At 35.2% G+C, this 23211-nt stretch overlaps 2 protein-coding genes across 6 annotated transcripts; both read right to left on the bottom strand.

Moving 5' to 3' along the window:
- Nucleotides 1–348: 348 nt before the first annotated feature.
- LOC113493008 lies at nucleotides 349–5728 on the bottom strand. The gene is made up of 7 exons (XM_026870775.1): nucleotides 5421–5728; nucleotides 3425–3497; nucleotides 2929–3030; nucleotides 2510–2689; nucleotides 2105–2256; nucleotides 1647–1824; nucleotides 349–1423 (listed from the first exon to the last, which is right to left on the bottom strand). Exons 1-7 carry the CDS (start codon nucleotides 5472–5474, stop codon nucleotides 1293–1295), a joined length of 870 nt encoding a protein of 289 aa, XP_026726576.1. The 5' UTR covers nucleotides 5475–5728; the 3' UTR covers nucleotides 349–1292.
- Nucleotides 5729–7119: 1391 nt separating this feature from the next.
- On the bottom strand, nucleotides 7120–20142 carry LOC113493007 (peroxiredoxin 1). Of its 5 annotated transcripts, XM_026870771.1 has the most exons (7): nucleotides 20038–20090; nucleotides 18776–18912; nucleotides 14169–14309; nucleotides 13474–13569; nucleotides 9143–9282; nucleotides 8462–8630; nucleotides 7120–7827 (listed from the first exon to the last, which is right to left on the bottom strand). In XM_026870771.1, the coding sequence occupies exons 2-7, from the start codon at nucleotides 18877–18879 to the stop codon at nucleotides 7680–7682; spliced, it is 798 nt and encodes a 265-aa protein (XP_026726572.1). In that variant the 5' UTR covers nucleotides 18880–18912; nucleotides 20038–20090; the 3' UTR covers nucleotides 7120–7679. The 5 variants fall into 5 exon arrangements, with proteins under 5 accessions (XP_026726572.1, XP_026726571.1, XP_026726574.1 ...); XM_026870770.1 differs by lacking the exon at nucleotides 18776–18912 and having other exon boundaries at nucleotides 20038–20142; XM_026870773.1 differs by lacking the exons at nucleotides 18776–18912; nucleotides 20038–20090 and adding an exon at nucleotides 15693–15791.
- Nucleotides 20143–23211: the final 3069 nt, after the last annotated feature.

The raw sequence follows: 23211 nt of genomic DNA, 5'->3' as shown, positions 1-23211 counted from the left end.
GATCGCTAGAAGCAAAAAATATATTCATAAGTCTATGGTATGTCAACTTATGTATCAATACTAAATATATGTATTATACTTTTTATCTCGACATGCGGACTATGGCGGATATCGAAAAATATTATGAGCAAAAATCCAAATTTATCAAAAACAACATTTCCATACTAGGCTAATTTCAATAAAAGTTATTGGGTTAATTTATTTAAAATTAATAACAACTTAAATGACACTGCCTCAAGTTTAAAAAAAAAACGTTTCTTTCACTTACGTCTGTTAATTTATTTCTTTTCATGTAAAACAAACTAAATGGGTACTCTATGTTGACAGCAAGATAATTTCTTTATTTAATTTTGAGCAGCGTTTAATTTACTCAAAACAAGACCGCAAATTATTCTTTTAATTGCTTATTTAAAGTGGTAATTTATACGAAACATATTGACCGAAATCTAGACAGATTCTGGTTTACAAAAATTCGACATAACGGTCTCAGTTTTAAATCAGTTTAGTGTTACAAATTCATAATTACAATCATTTTATTATCAATACATTAGCATTGATTAAGAAAATGTATTATATTTGATTTCAAATGAGTTGAATATTTCATACACGATATATCCGCATGTATAAGATAATGATCATTGATTTAATAATAATATTGTCGAGAACTAAACCTAATTTATGTGAAGTTCAAATATTAAAAGTCTGAAAATGTATTGATTAGTTCACATTCATATAAATGTATAAACGACTTATGTCCCACTTAAAACAAATAAAACGAATCTGTTTGTCTGCCAATCACAATACATTTTCGTAGCTTGTCTAAGCTATGTAACGAAACTTTTCAAAGTATTTGAAAAAGTATATAAATGTAAACTTATTAGTTATCAAATTATCTGCACTGGATACAGTAACTTATTACTATATTTGTCCCAACTATATTATTGGTATTTATCATTTATAAGAATATTCTCTTCCTCCATTAAGAAAATACTAACATCCTCATTATTCTGGATTCTCACAAGTAATCCTTTAATATGGTATTAAAAACACGATTCAAACATATTCAGTCAACATATTTTAAACACTTAAATGTAACAGTCAACATTAATAATACTTGATGATTTTATAACGAAAAACAAAATATAATTTCTAACACCCGCTTTCATTGATAACAACGCCATCTATTCGATAATCAACTAACTAATACAAAATGTGATGATTCAATAACAGTTTGGAAATAAAATTTAATTTATTATTGTTATTGAACCGTCGAAGTGAAATAAATTACTTACTTACAGCATTAGTTTTTGTTCGAGTGCAGCCCAGAGCGGGTCGAGTTGTGACGAGAGCGCGTAAGAGTTCGGGCGGCGGCGACCTGATGCCATGCGAACGCTGCGCATCATAGCGGTGGACTTTATGCGTTCTGAAATTATTCTCGTGTTAATTTTTAACTTTAAAAACATTTTTAGAGGAAACCTCGTATTATTTAAAATCGCAATCTTTTCGTAAAACCAGAGTTAAGGGAGACCGACCAACACATAATGTACGATATAAAGTAAACTGGCATCTGTCTTACAACTAAGAAATTGTACTTTAAACAGTGGTGGCACTGCGGGTAAGGCAGTAAGAGCGTGGTGAGCAGGTACCGTCGTGCGTGCTGAGCGGGCAGTACTTGATGGTGTGCGCGTGGTCCCCGCGCGCGCCGCAGCGGCGGCACACGAAGGCGCGCAGCACGGGGCACGCCACGCGCCCGCCCGCCGCCTTCAGCGGGTGCGAGCGGTAGTACGACTCGCGCTCGCCGTTGTTCTTGCAGAAGCGGCACTCCTGCGGGAAGCTATGCCTTTAGCAGCTACTCAGGCCACGCTAAAGCCGACAGTATATGCTTTATTAGGTAACAAAGCCTATGGCAGAAGTCGTGTAACCAAAAACTCATTTTTGTCTGACCAAAAACGGCACTCTGTTGATCTGAAAGTAATTATATATCTCTACTCCCGAATCAAGATATTCAACCTTGAAACGTCGTCTCGTCCAATTGAAGCAACAGCATTTATCATCGAAATACTTAATAAAACTGTAAACCAGACTTATATCGAAAAAAACTCACAACTGGCTCTTTCCTCGAGCGTTTAAGTAAATCTTCCTGGTTTTTCTCCATTTCCCGCAGCAGTAGGAACACTACGTTTGTCGGCAGCGAGTTCAGCACGCGAAGGTGATCCTCAGTCAACAGCGGCTGGCTCACAGATGGTACTGGCACGTCTATTGCGTGATTTGAAAATGTAAATACAGTAAGGTTACAGAATCAGGCCAAATCAAGGGAACCTGTAAAAATGATCGAAGGCAAAAATGCAACCGCTCATTTATATCACACATTTTCATCTAGTAAAAAAAACAAACAGGCACTGACAAGTTTTAGCTGGTTGGAGTACATCATGGATGCTGTATGGAAATATAGAATACAAAGAATTTATGATTGAAATTCCACTTTTACGTTACACGTTACATCTCTTACCATCAACAGGAGTGGTCAATGTTTGCATGTTGTTGAAGTCCTGCATGTAGTCAGTGCGCGCGTCGTCGGGCACCCACAGCGAGCGCGGGCGCGGCGGGCGCGGCGCGGGGCTGCGCGCGCGCTCCGGGCACGACTGCTGGCGCACGTACTGCGCGCCAGGGCCCAGGCCGGACAGACCCACTGCACGCGAACAACGGACCAACAATATAATACTGATACTTAATCACAATTATTCTTTTGTTTGAAGATTTGATGCCACGACTCGACGAAACGCGGGAGACGTTGCCCAGCGGTGGGTATATTTAGTCAAAAAGCCCCTTTCCTATCCCGAAGAAGTGTGAAACCATCCTAATGGGGGAAACCTCATTAGGATTGTTTCTCGCTAACATCAGGATCGCTCGACTACTATGGTATCATACCTGCATGGTGCTTGGTATCTTCATCAGGATTGTAAGGGCTGTCGATACCATTCATTTGGAACTCCTTGATAATGTCCTCCAGTGTGCACTTCCCCGTCACCACTGTTGGTCAGGGCATAACAATTTGTTTTTATTATTTAACCAAAAAAAAAATGTCAGTTTTCAAAAATTATCGTAGATAATAATATGTTGATGAAAGAGGCACTATTATTTTGATAATTACGATGTCACTCGAGTGACTGTTATAATATGACCAATTTAATCGAATAAAAAAATGATTTTGACGACAAACATTTAGGCAACCGCCGTTTGTATATCTAATCATCAGAGGACTAATTCTGCCATTTGCATTTCGATCATAATGGTCGATACTATGACACTATTGACTATCTCAATAACGGACCAATTCCACAATTGTTTGTTCCGATACAGGTAGGTAACAGTAAAATTTGGTTCGTTACATTTGGGTAATAACACCCTAGTAATAATGACTTACAATCATGATAGCTAGCCGACTTCCTACTGCCACCCTCCGGCGACTGCTGCGAGGACCACGGCTCCCGAGTGGGCTGTAGGATAAAAACGTCATCACTCATCGGATAGTAGTAATAATATCATAAACTAGATAGGTACATTTTTAGATGGGTATCTAGTCCCAGCCAGAAGAAGGCCTGGCTTTTAGCGGGTGAGGGAGCGTAGGTTGAAGTCATACGCTTGTGAGTACTGTGAGTAGGCAGGACACCTATTGTTAAGCAATTTTTTTACACATTATTTAATTTTGACTATAAATTCAGGTCGCAGGTAAAGATTTATTAACTTGCTAACACTCGAACCGTACGCCTAAATATACTCTGTGCGAAGAGAAAAACCAAATTTGTGCGGGGTCTACACGAACGCGGAAAACGAATTTGGACACAAATACGAATAATAAATGCCGCCATCTTCATAATAAGTTATACTTTAATCTGTTAAGTTGTTGTGTAAGTTTGGTCTAAGCGAAATGCAACACCACGCCGCGCGCCGCTTAGTCAAGACAACGTCTTTATTGCTAAATGATAAGATCTATTTTTGTTCGACACATTTTTTCTGCTGTTATGGTATTAAATTTGTCGCAACAATCAATTGATCTTGTATGTTTCATATTTATTTATTTAGTCAACACTTGACGCGGTGTCGAAATATTGTGTTTATTAAACATTAGACTCGTTATAGAGTTTCGCGCGATAAGATAAAGACAGAACCCTATCACTGAGGCTCCACAGTTTGTCGGTCCGTCCATCATCACCAGGCTGTCTCTCATGAACCGTGATAGATAGACGGTCGAATTTTTCGCAGATAAACATATTTTTGCTGCCACTATTATAGCAATTAAAAATAATGATCGAGGTTAAGCAACGTTAATGAGGTCCTAAATTAGTTGGTGGGTGACCAATTTGAGGTCCCTCAACCACACCCGACTGATCTAACCTCGACCTTTACTGTTTCGAGTCCGACTCAAACTTTTATTCGTTTAATTAATAAATTGAAACGGAAACTAAATACCTACTAATTACTTATTTCCAAAAACTAAGCGGTACCTTCCTATAGTTAATAGTTCATACAATTTTAATAGGTAGGTACAAATTATCCCCTGTAGTGTAGGTATGCAAGTAAGTTATCTCGGTGACTGCAACCAACGTAGGAAAAACTATTAACTAACTAAAAAATTGACAAAAGTTATAGAAATAACTCCTATCAAAAGGCTATTACAAATTAATCATACAATGCTAAATGCTACCCACATATGATGAAAGCGTTTACATTGTCTCGTATTTGTTTTATTACAAGTACCTAAATATAATTTAATAAGTGATATTATCTACCTAGCAGTTTCATTGTTATTATACCGAATTAAACAACAACAAAAAATACAATCTCTTCATCTTCGTTTTTTGCAGGGATAGAACTTCGGGGCCCCTGGGCCCCTAGATCCGGCCCTGCTTCTAGTTCACATTTCGATGTACATCATCATATTAAAATAAGGTAAATGGGCGACCATTATAACAAACAAAACGTAAATACCTACAAATTACACACAATTCGAAGAAAGGGAGAACAATTATTAAATGATGTAACGGTTTACTCACGCGTATTTATCGGGGTAGCCCGACTAGTTTCGGACCCAACCGGAGTCCTTAATCATGAGCAGACGCGGCGGGATCGCGAGTCGAACTGATCGTGAGTTCGACTCGCGATCCCGCCGCGTCTGCTCATGATTAAGGACTCCGGTTGGGTCCGAAACTAGTCGGGCTACCCCGATAAATACGCGTGAGTAAACCGTTACATCATTTAATAATGAATCAGTCTCACGATAGTTATTATAAAAAAAGGGAGAACAAATTCGAAAAACAAAACAAGTCTATACAAGTCGCTCCGCAGAGTTTCGCTAACAGAGAAATAATTATTTTATGACTATTTTTAATAATATTAATTAAAAAATAATAAAAACTTACCGAGTTTGAGCTGCCGCTGCCATAATCACTGTAATAATTGAGTCCGTTGCTCATTGTTCCAAATTTATTTTGCGTAATTTTGAATTTAGAAATTTAATTGTGCGTCTTCCACCCGAGGCGACAGGAGCGGGAATGCGGGATCGTCATTGGACGCGTGCCGTGCGCTTAGAAAAATGGCGGCAATAGGCAAAGGTGTTACAATGTAATCAGTAATGCGATATTGTAAACAAAGCTTTGGCTCTTCGTAAATGTAGGTATAATACGTCTATATGGATTTCTTAGAATTGCAGTTATCGATTTTTTATGTAGGTAGACGTAAATATATTTTTTAATTAGTACTCTTTACAATGTAGACTCCCAAATTCTTGACTCTTGTGAGGAATTAATGGAGGGGTCAAAGTTTGTTATGGTCTACCTACCAAATAGAACTTATAGGTAGGTATTACTCAATACCTACCAATAAGTTCTATTTTAATAACTACTCCCGCATTTTTTTTTAAGTTAAGCTCGTGTGTTTAATCCTTATGTAGCGGGGGTGTCATATGCACGAAGACGTCCAGACTTTGGACAAGCACTCGTGGATAACACAAACGCTTGTCCTACGTGGGGAACGAACCAGCGACACGTCGCGCACATTGGGTTTGGCGTGATTACATCAACGTCTCGACTAGGTAAATAGTCAAAGATACCAAGGTATCTTTGACTATTTACTATTATTATTATTGACAAATATAACTGCAGAGTTAAACTATAGCTATGAATAATAACACTACAATATTTTGTTGATGTCTATCCATAGGATAAAGGTAAGTCATACGAAGATATACTTAGATATGAAAAATGAGATGCAACGCCTGCACAATGTATTTTAGCAGCTATATCTTTGGAACCTTGGAAAAATACAGAGGCAGGAAATGCTGTAACATAATTTTTAGAAATTATTTTATAATTAGCAAACGGCGCTATACCATTGGACATTTTTAAATGTGAAAAAGTTGCTAAATTCCCTTAATTTTACGGTGCTCATTTAGTTGTTTTATTACACAAAGCGCCTGCGCAATAATAAATAGCATCTTTACGTTTAACTGTTACTTATAGCAAATTACTGTTTTTAGTGTTGCTATCTTTACATTTTTCTAATTGCAGACCAAATTGGCTTATTACTGATCGCTTTTGAACCTGACACAGGTTTATCCCTACTAATATTATAAATGTGAAAGTATCTGTCTGTTACGCTTTCACGTCTAAACCACTGAACAGATTTTAATGAAATTTGGTACAGAAATAGAGTTGACTGAGAAAGAACATAGGATAGTTTTTATCCCGGACTTTTGAAGAGTTCTCTTGGAAACGCGATATAAACGACCTCGAAGCGTGCTAAAAGCTAGTATGACCTGAGACGTGACCTGCGGCTACTTGCGACATAACGAGAGACATAGAGATGAGATGAGATGAGATGCTACGGCAACAACCGGAAAACATAAAACTAGTACTTTCAACACAAATTACATCCCAATAGCTGATGAAAGATTTTTCATCACCTCTCAGGATCCCTAATCAAGAAGCCCTTTTTTTGTTGAAAACTGCCTTTATTTTTAATATATCTAAATAGTAAAGAAAATACATAGGAGATAAAAAATAAGTAAATTAGTTTTACATAAGGATAAAAAAGTATTAGGTATAAAATAAAAGTAGTATATTTTTGAACATAGCTTTATTACAGCCTCGATTCTAGCGTATAACATAGTATCTCGATTGAATACTGATTGCGTGGTGTATGAGGTAAGCTAATCACTGCGGTTACCTACATTACATTATTGTCCAACTGTTTAGGAAAATCGGAGCTCGCTTTTAACTTTTCAACATGATCGAAATGAAAAGTTGATATCTTTGATATGTGAAGTCGAACAGGCGTTGACAAGCCTCACCGCATGAGATTCAGACATGTCCTAAATCGCTAACTCCTATTTCCGACATTCAGGTTAGTGTGAAAATAACTGAAAATTGTACTCATTATGAATACACTCTGGCATATCACTACAATTTTGACGACTGCCAGAATTCTATAGATTTGGTATAAATTATGAATACAATTTTCAGTACAGTATTTTAATTATGTTAAATGTTGACATTACAAGTCACTCACATTACTCTCAACTCAATTACAAACTATGGCATTTTATAAAAGCGCCACCTGTGATTGTCTGTCCGTACTAGCGAGTAACGTCAACATTGAACGGTATGCTGTGTGCGGAGTGTTTAGTTGGCATCGATGAAGTACTCCTGCGCGGCCTTGGTGTCGGGCTTGATGGTCTTGGCGCCGGGCTGCCAGTTGGCGGGACACACCTCGCCGTGCTTGTCCGTGTACTGGAAGGCCTGCACCAGGCGGAGGGTCTCCTCCACAGACCTGGACAACATATTATTTAGATGATAACTTATGTAGATTTGGTCCGAGGACAATGACATGACGAAAAAACTTCATGTACAAGCATCTAATTATCTATTTTATTCTAGGAAAGGAGTTTCGGGATGTAAATGTTTAAGTACTTTTATATTAAAGACAAATATAACTTTAACCATTTATGGTATTACATTACATTAATAAATATTTTTTACCGACTCATATAATCATATCAAATACAGTTATCAGTATTACAGTACAAAAGTATGTTTCCTTATAATAAAATTCCTATAATACCACAAAACGACAATCGTATCAGACCGAAGGTCAGTCGATGATCGCGTGCGAGCTCCGCGTTTATTGGCCGCCTGATAGCCATGTGGTATGGACTCACGATATCATAGAGAATAATTAACCAAGTTCCTCATACAATTACAGCCAGCGTTTATTTATATCCTTGACTATTGACGAATGCTATGGGAAAAATGCTACTTTTGCATCGTCACCATTTTTTTTTATGTAACAGACAGACTTACATTTTTACTTCAAATTCTCAGTTAAAGAACATAATTAATATTATGTAAAACAGGAAAATTTTAATGTTATATTCTGATAAACAAAATATCTCAGTGATACTGACCGTCCGACAGGCAGGTCGTTGACGGTGACCTGTCGCAGGTTCTGCAGCTCGTCGATGATGAAGAGTCCGCGGTAGGGGATGCCGGTCTCCTCGTTGAGCACGCCGTAGTCGCGCGCGATGCGGTGAGACTTGTCGCTGATGATCGGGATGTTCATGGGGCCCAGGCCTCCTGCGGCCAGGGGACACAGACACGTTAACATACAGTCAGTAACTACACTTCATGAACTTCGATGTATATCTTTTAGGTAATTAATTTATCGATTGATGCAAGTCATGACACATCACGATGAAACCTTTAGCATATTATTTTGCTGTTTTGAACATGAATTGACATTGTGAAAATAATTAATATGGAGGTGTGATGACAAACTTATTACTTATAAATTTAAAATTTTAGGAGCCGCTTGATGTGATGAACGCAAGTATTTAGCTATTCGTGCATTCAATTGAAGTCAAACTCACTGTTCTGACAATGTTCAACAACATCAATATGCCAAGCTTAATTCGATGCTTGTAGAACATAATATACACTTCACTATAGTACTATCGAACCGACAGGGCTATATGAAAATCAACCTCACTGCCTTGCAATACGGTATAAATGTTGAACTAGGTTCGAATAATTGTTCTATGCATGGATGTGGGTGTATGTTGGAAGCTAGTAAATGCGTGTGTACTGACCCTGTTTGCGCGGCGTGTTGATCCAGGCGAGGTGAGTGAAGTGCGAGTCGGTGGAGGCGGCGATCACCTCGCAGCCGATCTTACGGAAGTCGTCGGCGCGCTCAGAGAACGCGATGATCTCCGTGGGGCACACGAATGTACTGCAAACAATGAGAAAATATATTGTAGACTCGTATACAAAATATTTTACAATTAAATTAAATACTAACATACCTGCGAGCAAGCAATGCAAGTTCTCAGGTTAAAAATTAACTCTAGTTAGTTACGTAAACCGTTTCGGATACAGAAAGCATATTATAGTAGTAGTATTTTATCAAATTACTTTATTGTTCTTTAACCATACAGAACCATAAAGTAATTAGATCTTACTGGAAATTGATAAGGGTCAATTGTTTTTCCAATATAGTTCGATAAATTTACGTCACATCGTTTGATTATTATGTATACTTATCTGAAAGTTAAAGAAGAAATAACTTACAGCTGCATTTAAATGTATTTATTTACAAGTCACACATTACATGACATGTGTATGTTCGTTGAACTTTACTTGTTATCAAGACCTGACCATGACCACTATTGTGCCTTTTTGATAGGAGTAACTCGTAAATGCAGTGAGAGAACATCTGCATCTATCATTTCTTAAGGAAAAAACATTTCTGCTACATTTATAATGTAATTTTAGTACATACATAAATTCATTGTAAATATCATGATATTTTTTCTCACCATATCAAATATTTTAACCACTCTATATTAATTTAAACAGCCATTCTTATCAATGTTTGTGGTTTGTAAAGTCAAGTTGGGGTCAGCGACTTCTCATAATTAAATTAACGCAAGCTGTTGATAAAACGTAACCATATTTTTCAATTTCTTTAAGTATAACAGTTATATAAGGTCGCGATAATAAAGATAGTGTTTATGAATAACAATTAAAAATTGTTCATTTCAGATTTACTCTTTGAAATCTATACATTTACTAGTATGTAGGGAACACGTCAATCACTAAAAAAACACAGATTTTAAAACAGTATGTTTTCGCATGTTATAATTATATTTTCTAAGGTATAAGTACCTATATCTCGCAGGCGGATATAAGATGACTAAGTATTGTTTGCTGTCAAGAATTAAATCAATCATATGAATATTCATAACGGAATAAAACGTAATAAAGAAACCTGATTATGTAGTGCATTCTTTCGATCTGTTTTTCATATTTAATAAAACAAGCATTCGAAGCTTTGTATTCTGTAGTTTCATGTGAACTAGCGTATAGTATACAGATCTTGCGCAGGAAAGATGACCCATCTTTTTGTTTGGTTATCTGGTTTTGAGACAGGATTGTTAACAAATGAAATTGTATGAATGCTCGACTCTTGTGACGTAAACAACAATAAGATTGGAATGACAAACATCTAGGTAATTCAGATGATCCACATCAAATTGACGTATTGTGAGAATTCATGAGATGGGCGTTGTACCGTGTTTTTAAAAGAGCACTTATATTTAGATGACAAGAATTGACGAAAGAGAATTATAAATAAATACAGTCAACATTTTAGTCAAAACTTAATTAATTTAATGCTTAACTCAATACATAAACAAGTAAAAAACTATTGGTTCAAGCGGATAATTCCTGTCAAGAACCTTAATGATTGACGCATGTGGAAGATAATAGAACCAATTATCCTTCAAATTCAATTAGTTAATTAGTTAGCATAATAAACCCGTTTATAGTCTATCTTCAATAGACGCTCACTATTAATTAAGTTGTATTACATAACATGGCAAGACAAATAGATCTTGTTTAGGAATTAATTAAGGAGTCAGTGAAGTGAAACTAAGCAGGTTTGTTATTAATTTGCCAATTTTGATAAGATATTCTATTGTTCAAAAAAAATACATTAGCAGTTTTTCAATAAAAGCATGCATGTGAATAAAGAAAGTTCTCGAAATTGACAAAGTCACGTGGTTTTCAAAACTATTCGTGATATAAACATCTCGTATATAAACTCGTGGTTTGTAGATTTATTCCATTAAATTATGTTTTACTGTGGTAATAGACTAGTAAAATAACTTATTAACCCTTTGACCGCCAAGGACGCTTTAAAGCGTCATTCAATAACTTGATCGGGACGCCAATGACGTCTTAAAGCGTCCATCGCATTTCAACTTTTAATGACGAATAAAACTTAGCTAATGTTATTTTTTTTAATCAGGAACATTTAAAACTCTTCGTATTGACTTCGACTATTATAATTATGCATTAAAACATTGAGCTATAGTATAATTGGACACGTAATACTAAAAAATAAACTCATCAAAAAATTTACTTATAAAGTTACACCCACGGCGCCAACGACGCCTTAAAGCGTCGACTAGTGTTGTGACTACCTCCGAATGTTGTGACTACCTCCGAATGGAAAATAAAAAATATATAGGTAGGTAGTTTCAAAAATGGTGCCAGTCTTTAGGTTTACGTTCTTTTTCTTTGATTTAAATTGATTTAATAAAAATATAATCAGCACAGTATGTACCGCCTTTGCTTGAAAAATTATTATTCCTTGAGTCAAAATATTTTATAATTTTGTAATAGGGTAGTGTCCCACCATTCGAATGTCAATACATCAAAAGAGATAATGTATAAATAAAATTCCTAACCCTAAGACTACTTAAGTACAACCGACATGTGTAACGTATTAATTAAACATGATTTTACGTAAAAATTTATATTATTATTTATATCGCCTATTGATTTTACACAGATTTGAAGCGCCCAAGAGAGCACATGCCTGCATATTTACCGGATACGAAAAAATACGTTGTAAATTATGTAGTAATTTGAAACGCAAAAGGCGAGATACGAGATTTTGGTGCCAAATTTGTAAAGTGCCTCTTTGTGTTACATGTTTCCGTGAGTACCTTGAAAAAAAAATACTGCACTAAGGCATATAAATATCGACAACTATTAATAAATCTATCATCACATCACTGTCTATTTTACGTTTTAATCACAAAATTACCCTTCTCCTTCGCCATTGACGCTTTAAAGCGTCCACTAGTTACGGGAAAATAAGGTAATGAGTTAACTTTTTCTTGTTGCTAATTCAATATTTATAGAGGCATATATACTTAATAATGATAAACCAAATGTTTATTAGTTCACTACAAGTAAAACTTCAGTTGAATAAGCATTATTTTATTTGTAAGACCATGCATAAGCAAAATGTATCGATATTTTGTCGATTTACGTTTCCCATCACTATTTTTTTGTAGGTATAATACAACGAATTTATTGCTTGGCGTAGGGAGCACAGTTTTTTATTATTAGCGTGGCGGTCAAAGGGTTAAGCATAAAATTCGACATATGAATGTAACCAAAATAACACTACATAATGTGAACGACTAGTGAACTTATACAGAGGCCAGGTTTGATGATCGTGATGTTATGTAATTTATGCGACCGGTTCTTGATACGACGTACCTACAACCTAGTATATTCTTAGCAAATATACATCTAGAATGTCTCAAGAACAAAAGAGGATGATTATTTCTGGTTTAAAAAGGAAAAACACTGTAGGATGTTGCAAATTAATCTAGGTTTATTTATGAATTAGATGCATAGCAACTAACCAGCATAAGGTAAGATGAATCGTTTATAAATACCGGTTTTACACGGATCTTAAGCGGCAGATACAAAAAGAGAAATATTATTTCTAAAAATAAATAGTTCACATATACCTATTTATTTGTTAGATGGTATCTTACAAAGGGAAAGTATAATTCAGTTCTATTATTACGTGAAAATTAAAAGACTTGACTCATCGACTTTTTATCCAATTTAATTTATCTTATTATAAACATAACAAACATACAAAATGCAATTGATTCCGACACCAAAGCCCACGCACTCCACACAAACCGCAACATCACAAGAGAACCTTCACCAGTTTCACCTGAAATTGCCAACTTTTGGATGAGATGAGATATCGGATTATTAAGAGCAGACCTATCAACAATAGACATATTTCATGAATGAATATTGATAACAACGACTATTACAAATGGTATCGAGTGCCTCTGTGTAGTTCGACCGTCACCGATGCAAGGGCAGAACCATAAGACGCCATTTAGTGTCGACATACATATTGTTTCGGGCATTATCTTTAAAAATCTTAGGGACTGCTTAATTTTTATAAGAATTTGTCCCTTAGCATACTCAGAATTTCTTGGGTTTGGGTTTGGGACCAATTCGATGCTTCCTTAGAAAGTCATAACAGAAAACTTGGACACGAAATGTGATGAGATCTGGCGGTAAATTGTATCCATACCGTGTGTCTGTACTTTCATTGGTTTTCCTAAGTCTGCATTTAAATATCCTTTCGAATAGAGTAACCCGCTCGATAACTTCAGGAGACATCCACAATCTAAAAAAGGGAAGCTATAATCACTGGCATACCGATTACAAAGCTTGGCTAACAATGTTGGTGTGTTAATTTAAGCAGAGTTGTGACATGATAAGGGTTAATACAGCACTCAATTGTTGTTAGTAAGTACGTTGTTAATTAGCACCAAAAACGACGAGATAATGAATCAATCTACCACAGGCTCAGGCAGGCATTGACAACGACAACTAAACTATAATCCGAATAAGGCAATACATGCTACAATAGTTACTTGCTTTTCGACTTACCCATTTTTATTTAATTATTACTTCCATGAAAACCATAAACGTTTCACAAACTTATAGTAAATTATCTCCGCTAAAGCAGAGAACGAATATTGAAATATAATAATAACAGCTGTATTATTTGCTTCTTGTTTTAGACATTTGACCAAATATTTTAGCTACTAAACATGTTTACCGTGCATATGATCGTTTGAAACGTCCGTATGCTCAACAATATACCAAGGATATCTGACAATTTTCCAATACAAATAAAGAATTCACTTGAAAACATTATCAGTGTGAACCATATTCTATTAACCTAGAATATTCTAGAAACAATATAAAGTGTTTACTCACAAGTCCATCGGGTAGAAGAACAGCACAACATATTTGCCCTTGAAGTCACTGAGCGCGATGTCCTTGAACTCGCCGTTGACGACGGCGGTGGTCTTGAACTGGGGCGCGGGCTTTGTCAGCTGGAGAGGCATCTTGTTGAAGCTGGAAAACAGATTTCAAACTTATTACGTTGACGTTAGGACTGAAATTTGATATGTTTTGGTGGGATTGTGGTGTTTTACCATGGAATTATACGGCCAATCTCGATTAGGTAAAGGTAGCGAGAACAGAGTACCTATAAGGTGAATCGCCAAGAATATTATCGCTGGAGTCCTGACTTGACGAATACTAAACGGGAGATGGATGAAATATCTTTTACAAAAAATATAGTAAGTATTATGCTTGCTCGAATAACTAAATACGTATTTACGAGAAACCAATAATTACAAATTACTTAATATTTCAATGCTATCTAAGTATGCTCAACACCTACAGTTACTAATGCGAATATATTTGCAATTCATGACTGCTACCGCCTGTACTAAGATAAACTGCACGTGTATAATACAATACTCTTAGCCATAAATTATAATTGATGGACTATTACAACAAAGGGTTAATTAATTTATCTTATGGAGTTGAAAATGTGTAGAGAAGGCTTTTTATTGTTCATTTTCAGAGATGTAAGTGATTTTCTATCGGTGTTTGGTTTATCGCAGATACTCATTTCATATCCGAGACCTATATAGAAATGACTTGAATGAAGACTTTGTACTGAGTCTAATCAAATGAAACAAGTGATTAGATTATTCTAGATACAAATGTAGTTAACTCATTTAGTGTAGCTTATCACCACTAACACAGTTCGTGCGCGATTAAGATCATTATCGTGTGCGTGTTAAGTAATTAATTTTAAAATATGATAAATTTGTACAATTGATAGTACTTGGCCTTCATGATTCAATTGATTGATTTAGCTCATATTATAATAACCAGAAAGTCGTATTTCGAGAACGGGAAAAGGATTCATTGATCTAACTCCAGAAAAAAATTGAGTTCTAGAACTATGACGTCAAATTGGGATGAGGTCATCAAAGCGATGACTTTTTAATGGAAAAGTTCAGAGGAGAAACCCATTTTTCACAGAAAATTGTTCACAAGTATGCTAAGCTAACATTTAAACGGACTAGTTTAGAATTTCTTCGGGACGTCTCAAGAAACAAAAAGATAGTTGTATAGTCGACAAGAGTAACATAACGAAGTATGTAATACCGTTACTTTGTGTTGAGATAACGTTCTAACGTTGCATTCACAGTACAATGATGCCTAAGTCAGATATAAGTTAAAGCTAATGTAGATCAGGTAACGTTCTCATGTTTAAACAGCTTTAAATTCGCACAGTAAACGACGACGCAAATAACCGAATGGTACTTATTTAAAATTATGAATTATAATTAAATAAAAACTCCTTTTAGAAGGCCAAGTGAAAAAGAATACCACTTGTAAGAAACGAAGCACGTTTTGAATACAAAACCAAGAACTCACTTTTGACACGACCGGTCACTAGGAATGCTGACGCTCAACTGAACGTCAGAGCGAAGACCTGATAAACTCTCACGTACCGATAAGATATTGACAGTCGCTTACAAGGGGCACTTGACGAATTCCATCAAAACATGGGGTTTATTCATAATCGTGAATGATTGGCGTGTTAGCTTACAGGAGTATCCACAGCTGATAGTGTGTAAAGAGGATGATAGGGGATTATGTTTGCCATGACTTCATTGTTTTTTACTATCTACTGTTATCTTTAAAACGTTTCTACTTTTTCTAACGAATATTTGTGAGCTAGAGAAAACTGGGCACCATTTTAATTTATAGTACCTATGTTTATTTTGGCTTCGCACTACAAGTACAAACCATAAATTAGCAAAATCTCCTAAAAAATATGGTCTCAGTAAGTGCTCAACTTAAAATAGCGATGCCCAATTAACATTTTATTCAGCAAAAGGTATTTTTAACCACTAAAATTCGTTTCTTGAATGTTTGTCGTGGTCAAAGTCATTATTATGGCATTCAAAGGTACATAAATCGTTTGGATGGTTAACTAGTCAAGAATCTTCTATAAAACGCAGTTGCAACAAAATTATCTTAAATGTCAAAGTTTAAGGATAGATAGAATTATGCAATAGCGTGATGACTGTCATTACCTATACAATTATCGTTTATGATGATATTATTGAATAAACTTTAAACAAAACTAAAGATGTTATTAGTTTATATGAATTACGATCCAGAAATGTGGATCTCATCATAACGGAGAAAAATTTTAACGCGTACAATTTCTAAGAGGACCTATTAAAATATGTCAAGAAAAACTACTGGCTAGCTGCACTGGTATAAATTATTCCTGTAGGTCAAATCATAGTATCAAACTCTTCAGAAAACGGCATGAAATTGTAAATCCTTAATTTCACGCAAAATATTACGAAACAGAACGTTCGTATAGTATCAAGCATCTTGAATTTCTTGTCAGTTAAAATTCAAGGTCGTACAATGTCCAGTGTTCGAGAATAATTTAGATTCTTATATGTAGGTGTTTTCGAAAGATAAAATCACCGATGTTAAATATAGAAAAACATTCATCAACGTATCATTTACGACTGCTTTCTTCAGCCTCTTATCGATCCACGAATTTAATACGACAGGCAAATACTAAAGATATTCATTTATTACTTCAACGAGGAGCTCGACCATTAAATGCTTTTTATCGTTACCTTAGTAAATTTCTAATAGCCTTCTGAGAAATCCGCACTTAAAGAGTACCAAACATAAGAAGACTGTTACATATTTCTCACAGTTTACGACTAACACCAACATGAGCTACTAAACTACAACATAGGAGGTCCACCAACCTATTACCCTCGACTATGTAACGCGTCAAATGCCGCGGGTTCCACCGATGGACGTTCTCTTTAAGCGATATAGTAGCTTTCCAGAGGCCCACAAGCAGGGTACCGTTTCCATTGTACAGATAGTCACCGAGAATCCCACACGTGAACATGTTATTTAAAATCGTCTCCAAATTGATGATCCTGAGAAACAGGACAACTGTTCGTTATGTGTTCGTTCTCATAGACTAATGAGTGAAAGTTCAGGGGTCGTGGGTATGCGATCAGTGCTTAAAAGGGAAAGCTTATTGTGTATTACTAGGCTTTTTATGTGGACAATGTAAGGTAGAAAATGCTTGGGCGTTATAATGGGCTCATTATTATAGCTAACATTTTAAGTATTAACTTATTCAGAATATGCCTAAACTCCTGAAAAGTAAGTTAATCTTTGTCTCTTAAAGTTCCGCTGAAAAAAACAAAATTTCTTTAAAATCTTGGTAAAACTTTACGGCTATGAAAAATGTCGAAGGACTACGCTATCAGTGCGAAATCGGTACGGAAATATTCGTGAAAAATTTCAGACATTCCACTGATTGTGTATCTTAATCTTTCTAATAAATACTATATTGAGTTTCTATGTAGGACTAAGTGGCTAAGCTATTTTAGATAGTGGACACCGAAAAGTAAATCATTGCATATGACGTCATAGACTATATTCAATTACTAAAACCTTTATCAAGTGAAACAAATTTGTCTGGACATGACATACGGGTTTAATAACTAGGAATTAGATCGATTTATTGTATTGATAATAACCTGCCTTGACTTAGTAGAGTATTGGCTGATAAGAGAATGTAGGATTATCAGCTAATCTTATTCTTTTCAATTGCGAGTCAAAAACCATTTTACGGCAACATTCGGCCCAATTTACAACACAACCATACTAACAAGGTTCAAGGAGGTTTATTATATTGTCAAGTTAAGTATTGCACCACTTTGAAGGCAAATAAATCAGCTGAGTCATGGAATATCACACAATTATGAACAATGTTATTTTAAAACTGGTACATAAACATGAAACATCTAACTGAATTTACACATAGGTGTGGAACCTATACAACATGAAACAGTGGTGCCAAACACTAACAGAATAAACAAATTAAATATAACAAACAAATAATTATTGAATGGTCCAATGACACACTGAGTATGTGAAAAATACATCATTATTTTATCCGCTGATTATCTTGTAGTTACTATACAAATATGTTTCTGAGAGTATTAAACTGGCAAACAGAATACAATGAAAAGACTTGATGTAATTTTAATTGCTTAGGTACAGATATGAAGATTTATTTTATTACCCATTATATTTAATAGATACCTAACACCAACTGGCACTTTAATGTGTTAAGACCTTATAAATTTTACAGCATAAATTACCTTATTAAAACTAAAATTACAATTTACATATTTTTAACTAATAATTCTCAAAGAACTGTCTACAACTGCTACACTATATTACAAAAGATTCCCGGCTTAACAGATTAAATGCAATATCTTGCACGGATCAAATACATCTATAAACTACACCATATTACACTTACAGTAACTTTACTGGGTAATGCTAACCTGTATTAAGACTGCACTAAATTCTGAATAATACTTTATGAAATCTACTCTTTGATAGTATTATATTCTAACTACTTTTAGCACTACTTTGAAATTGAATAGCACCTCATAGAAAAAGGCCTCATCATGGGCAAGAGGTGTTCAGGCTTATTGAGATCCATGCTTGTGAGCTCATCGCCTCTGCAGTAACACTTGTGTTCCATAGACATCTCGGCAGCTGACACTTGTTAATTTCGGGGTAGCTATACAAATTGTACTGATTAGAAACTTCTTGCTAGACCTTGTAATATAAACCTCTATGGTGTTTAGATGCCAGTACGGAATTAAAATCCTTTATTAAGTATTGACGGATGATACAAGGCTAAAGTAACTTTTCATTGTGCTCAATCATTGTAAAACACAAATGAATTAATATTTTTTTTAATGATAAGAATTGAGGAGTGATATTTTTCATTAAATTGATAAAAAAGAAAACTTAAGTAATAACTTACAATTTAAATTAATTACTTGTACTAAACTAGGCATTCATGCATTATTTTACAGCCAGTACAAAGTTTAGAAGAATTTCACAATATTTATAAGCATCACATCATTTTACTACCAAAGAGGTCAAGATGATTTTCATGCATATAAAACAGATGACTATACCAGAACCATAGATAATAAATGAACCAACACTAGAGTGAAAATATCAAAAACACTGTTTTTCCTATTAAAAACATTGAGTTCGAAGTTGTAATGATGGCATTGTATGAAGCAACATGCCAAAACCTGTCACCTGGCAAAACCCCCAGTTCCACAAAACATAAGATTTATTCAAACTTTTTTTTTCTAATTAAAGCCTGGGTCTTCAAAAACCTTTTTATTTCGTGGAACAACTCAAAGCCGCCTACCTCTCGGTCAAAACTTTTTTCGCTATATTTCCTTTGATATCGTCCTCAGACTCACAGCGTAGCCTTTTCCTAACATTCGCTCCGTCTTGCATGACCTTGATGATTTAAAAAAATAAGAATTCCAGCTATAAACTTTCACATTCGAAATACTTCTGGAAATATGTAATCATACTCACTGCGGTAAGTAAATTACAAATTGAAATTATTTATTTTAAGAGCTACCCTGCAAATCTATGAATATTTCGTGGCATCATCAGCTTTGTGCAATCGTGTCGTGACCACAAAAAGTACAACCTCCGTTTTTTTACTCCCATTAAAATAATTCCATTCTCCAACTAGACAATAGATTCATCTTTTTCTTAAACTAATATTTACACGAAATAATTACCCAATGAACATAATCACATAACAGACAGGGTTTATAATATCTAAAAAAATATATTAATATTAATAAATGAGTAAAAGCAAACTTACTTGAAATAAAATGTGTTGAGAATTGACAAACGAACAACTCTCGTCCAGCGTTCGGTGGAAATAAATGACAGCCGGCCGGAAAAGATGGCGCATGCTGCCGGCCGGTTATATGTTGCCAGCGTTGTTAATATTGTGCAATCGATGTCGTGTGCAACCACAATACTCATGTTTATTTGTTTATTTTGTCATACATTCATGATATATATAAATTAATGCTTTTTGTTTTTTTTATTATAAGAAATACATCGGGCATGCGGAAAGAATTTACCCAGGGTTCAGGACACAATCTTTGTAAATTAGTTCCGTGTAGTTCGCAAAGATGGCAGTATTCACAAGAAAACTGATTCAAGAATTTATATTCGATTCATTATTAAGATTTTTGAGAAACTTTATGAAGAAAAGAAGAAAATTTATGAGAAACTATTGATCAATATTCAGGTCGAATTATTGGGTAGGACTTACTCAATTACGTTCTCACTTCCCCGTTAGAATAAATGCAAATGTGTCATCAAATAATTAGCATTTAATACTTCGCATCATCGTTGTAAGTAGGACCTAATACCTACCTAGATAAGGTAGGTATTAGGTCCTACTAACATTAGATGCAAATAAAGTGCCTTTTTAAATGACACCTAATTTCAATACGGTAGTCATACTTACTAACACAGTAATTACTTGTATTTTTTTTATTTTTAGAAACAAATTAATAAATATACCTACTTACCTAGAGAATTAAACCCATTTGGCTATATTCACACGTATTTTTTACAAAGAACAATAGAGTTCTTTGCAGTATAATATGGGGTAGAGTAATAAACCGTTCTGCTCCAAATCAGTTAGCGGTCAAGTGGTCACATTAGGTGCAGATTTATGACCTCCTCGCAGCGGGACCCATAATACATGCCATACTATACTTTTCATTTTCTCGCAAGTACAGCGGCCTTCAGTCCATAACAGGGATTGCGAACCTTTTATCGCTTGCGTGTGAAATATTTTAGTAGATATGACGACAGTGAAAAACGTTAGTTATTTTTTATCGTGGTTGCATAACCGTTATCTTTGGATAGGTTTTTTTTTCAACTGAATATAAATCACTGCCTAATCTCAGTTTTATACGTTTTTTTAACAGAGTACCTACACTACCTACTATACTTATAAGTATATAGTTTTTCCTATATTTTTATAAATGAACAAAAAAAAGCCAACAACAACATTATGATTTCTAAAAAAAATCAATCAAAATGTAAATAAAAGATATTACTTGTCGATCCGAGTATATACAAAACTTTTAACACAAAGGTAGTCAACAAACACACACATAAAAACAGCTAATATCAAGCAGAAACTTTTCTTCCACACATCGCCGAACCGAAGACGTCTAGTGTACGTACACAACGTAATATTAAACTCTAACAAAGACAGCAATACGTATTACATAACAATTTCATATCAACGATATTACTTGAACCAAAATTCTAGAATTCCTCAGAGCTGGATCTGAAACAATGGAAGCAACAGCCATAAATACAAGCATCCGGAACAAACACACTTGTCATGGTGTGTGATACAGGCTACAGACTCCCTCCACGTGCCAAGGAACCCACCTTTACAACATAAATTGTTAAAGCTTATTGCCTTCTGTAATAAGAACTAAGTAACGTGAACATTTTGGCTCGGTATCAAAGGAAAAAATCCCACGAAATCTGGCCATGTTTTTATAAAATTTTGTACACTGAAAAAGGATTGTGATAACGGAACGCTGTAGCTGATTGCTGAATAATAAATTCCTGCCTTTGAAAATGTAATCATCTGTTGTTGTAATCATGTTGATGGAATTGAAGTACAATGAATCAATAAGGACAACGATGGATAGGTGTACCTATCATTTTTAATCTTCCTCATATGGCACCGAAAATGTGGCTTATGTAGGTAATTTCATAGTTACAGTGAATTGGATTTTTTAGTACCTTAGCTTTATTTTACTAAGTTTATACTTTGCTGCATAGAGAACAATGACGTCATCACGCTATATTTCACTTCATCATACACAGTGCTGGTCCTCCGAGACGCGTTCAATCTTGTTAACAGCGACACGCAATTACGTTCAATCTAACAGTCTTGTTCACCTGCACTCGCACTTAGCGCCTGATGGATGTCCCTCTAGATATGTGGAACTTAGCTTAATTCACTATTTCAATAAACATCTGACTATTAATATTAATTATTTGGTATCCATAACAATGTTAGTCAAGTCATTATTGCGTCATCTTTATGTCAAAGTCGACGTTTATTTTTCGAACGCTGTTGCTGGTTGCATTAAACTTGTTGTCAAATATAGGTTTAGTATTCACTAAGAAGAAGGGGTATTTCTAAGAAATACCTAATTATATTTTAAAAGAAGAAATTGAAATTTTTTATACTTAATTTTCGACCTTTTTTTTTTTAAATGGACCCCTTAACTATCTAACCAAAGCACGATTAAGAATAAAGCTGAGACCTAATGAATGTTGTAATAAAAACCGTCCCGCGTCGCCACTCGCCCGCTAACAAACATTTCAAACAATAAAGCACAGAATGAACGCGCTGCTTCCGCTGTGGGGCGTGCGATTACTCTGTTTCCGCTCTACAGGCACAATGGCCCGTGCTGGGGTCTACCACGATTGCTAGAATAGCGCGGAACTCGACATTTTCACGCGTCGGACATTTCTGTGCATTTTGATGAGTTCTTGTCAGTGCCATAATACTATCCATAAGGCACTTTAGGCCTAGATGGCCCATCACTATGACTAGCGACTAAAAGTTCGATAAATTTTTCATGTTACTTCGAGACCTCGGGGCCCCTAGGCCCCTAAATACCGGCCCTGCTTGCAGTCCTTGATTTTAGGATTCATACTTCACTAGATTATTTGTGTCGTTTGTAATAAAACAAATCTATTCGACTCTATGATTTAAATGAGTAGTAAATCAACAATTTATCCAAAATATTAATGTCAGACGACTACAACCGCTCTCCACGATTATTTTTAAGCTTCATCTTGTACCTAGACCATTCTTAGTGGATAAAAAAACATTTTACGAAAACTATTCCCATTTCATTCGACTTGCAATACTGATGATAGTAGGAGTCAACGGCTAGTGGCAAGCTTCGATTCTTTTTTCACTTATTTCTCTGTT

This window comes from Trichoplusia ni, chromosome 4 (assembly GCF_003590095.1).
Source record: "Trichoplusia ni isolate ovarian cell line Hi5 chromosome 4, tn1, whole genome shotgun sequence".
Classification (NCBI taxonomy): Eukaryota; Metazoa; Arthropoda; class Insecta; order Lepidoptera; family Noctuidae; genus Trichoplusia; species Trichoplusia ni.
Note: the sequence above shows the minus strand (reverse complement) of the source record. Positions and strands in the feature narration are given on the sequence as shown.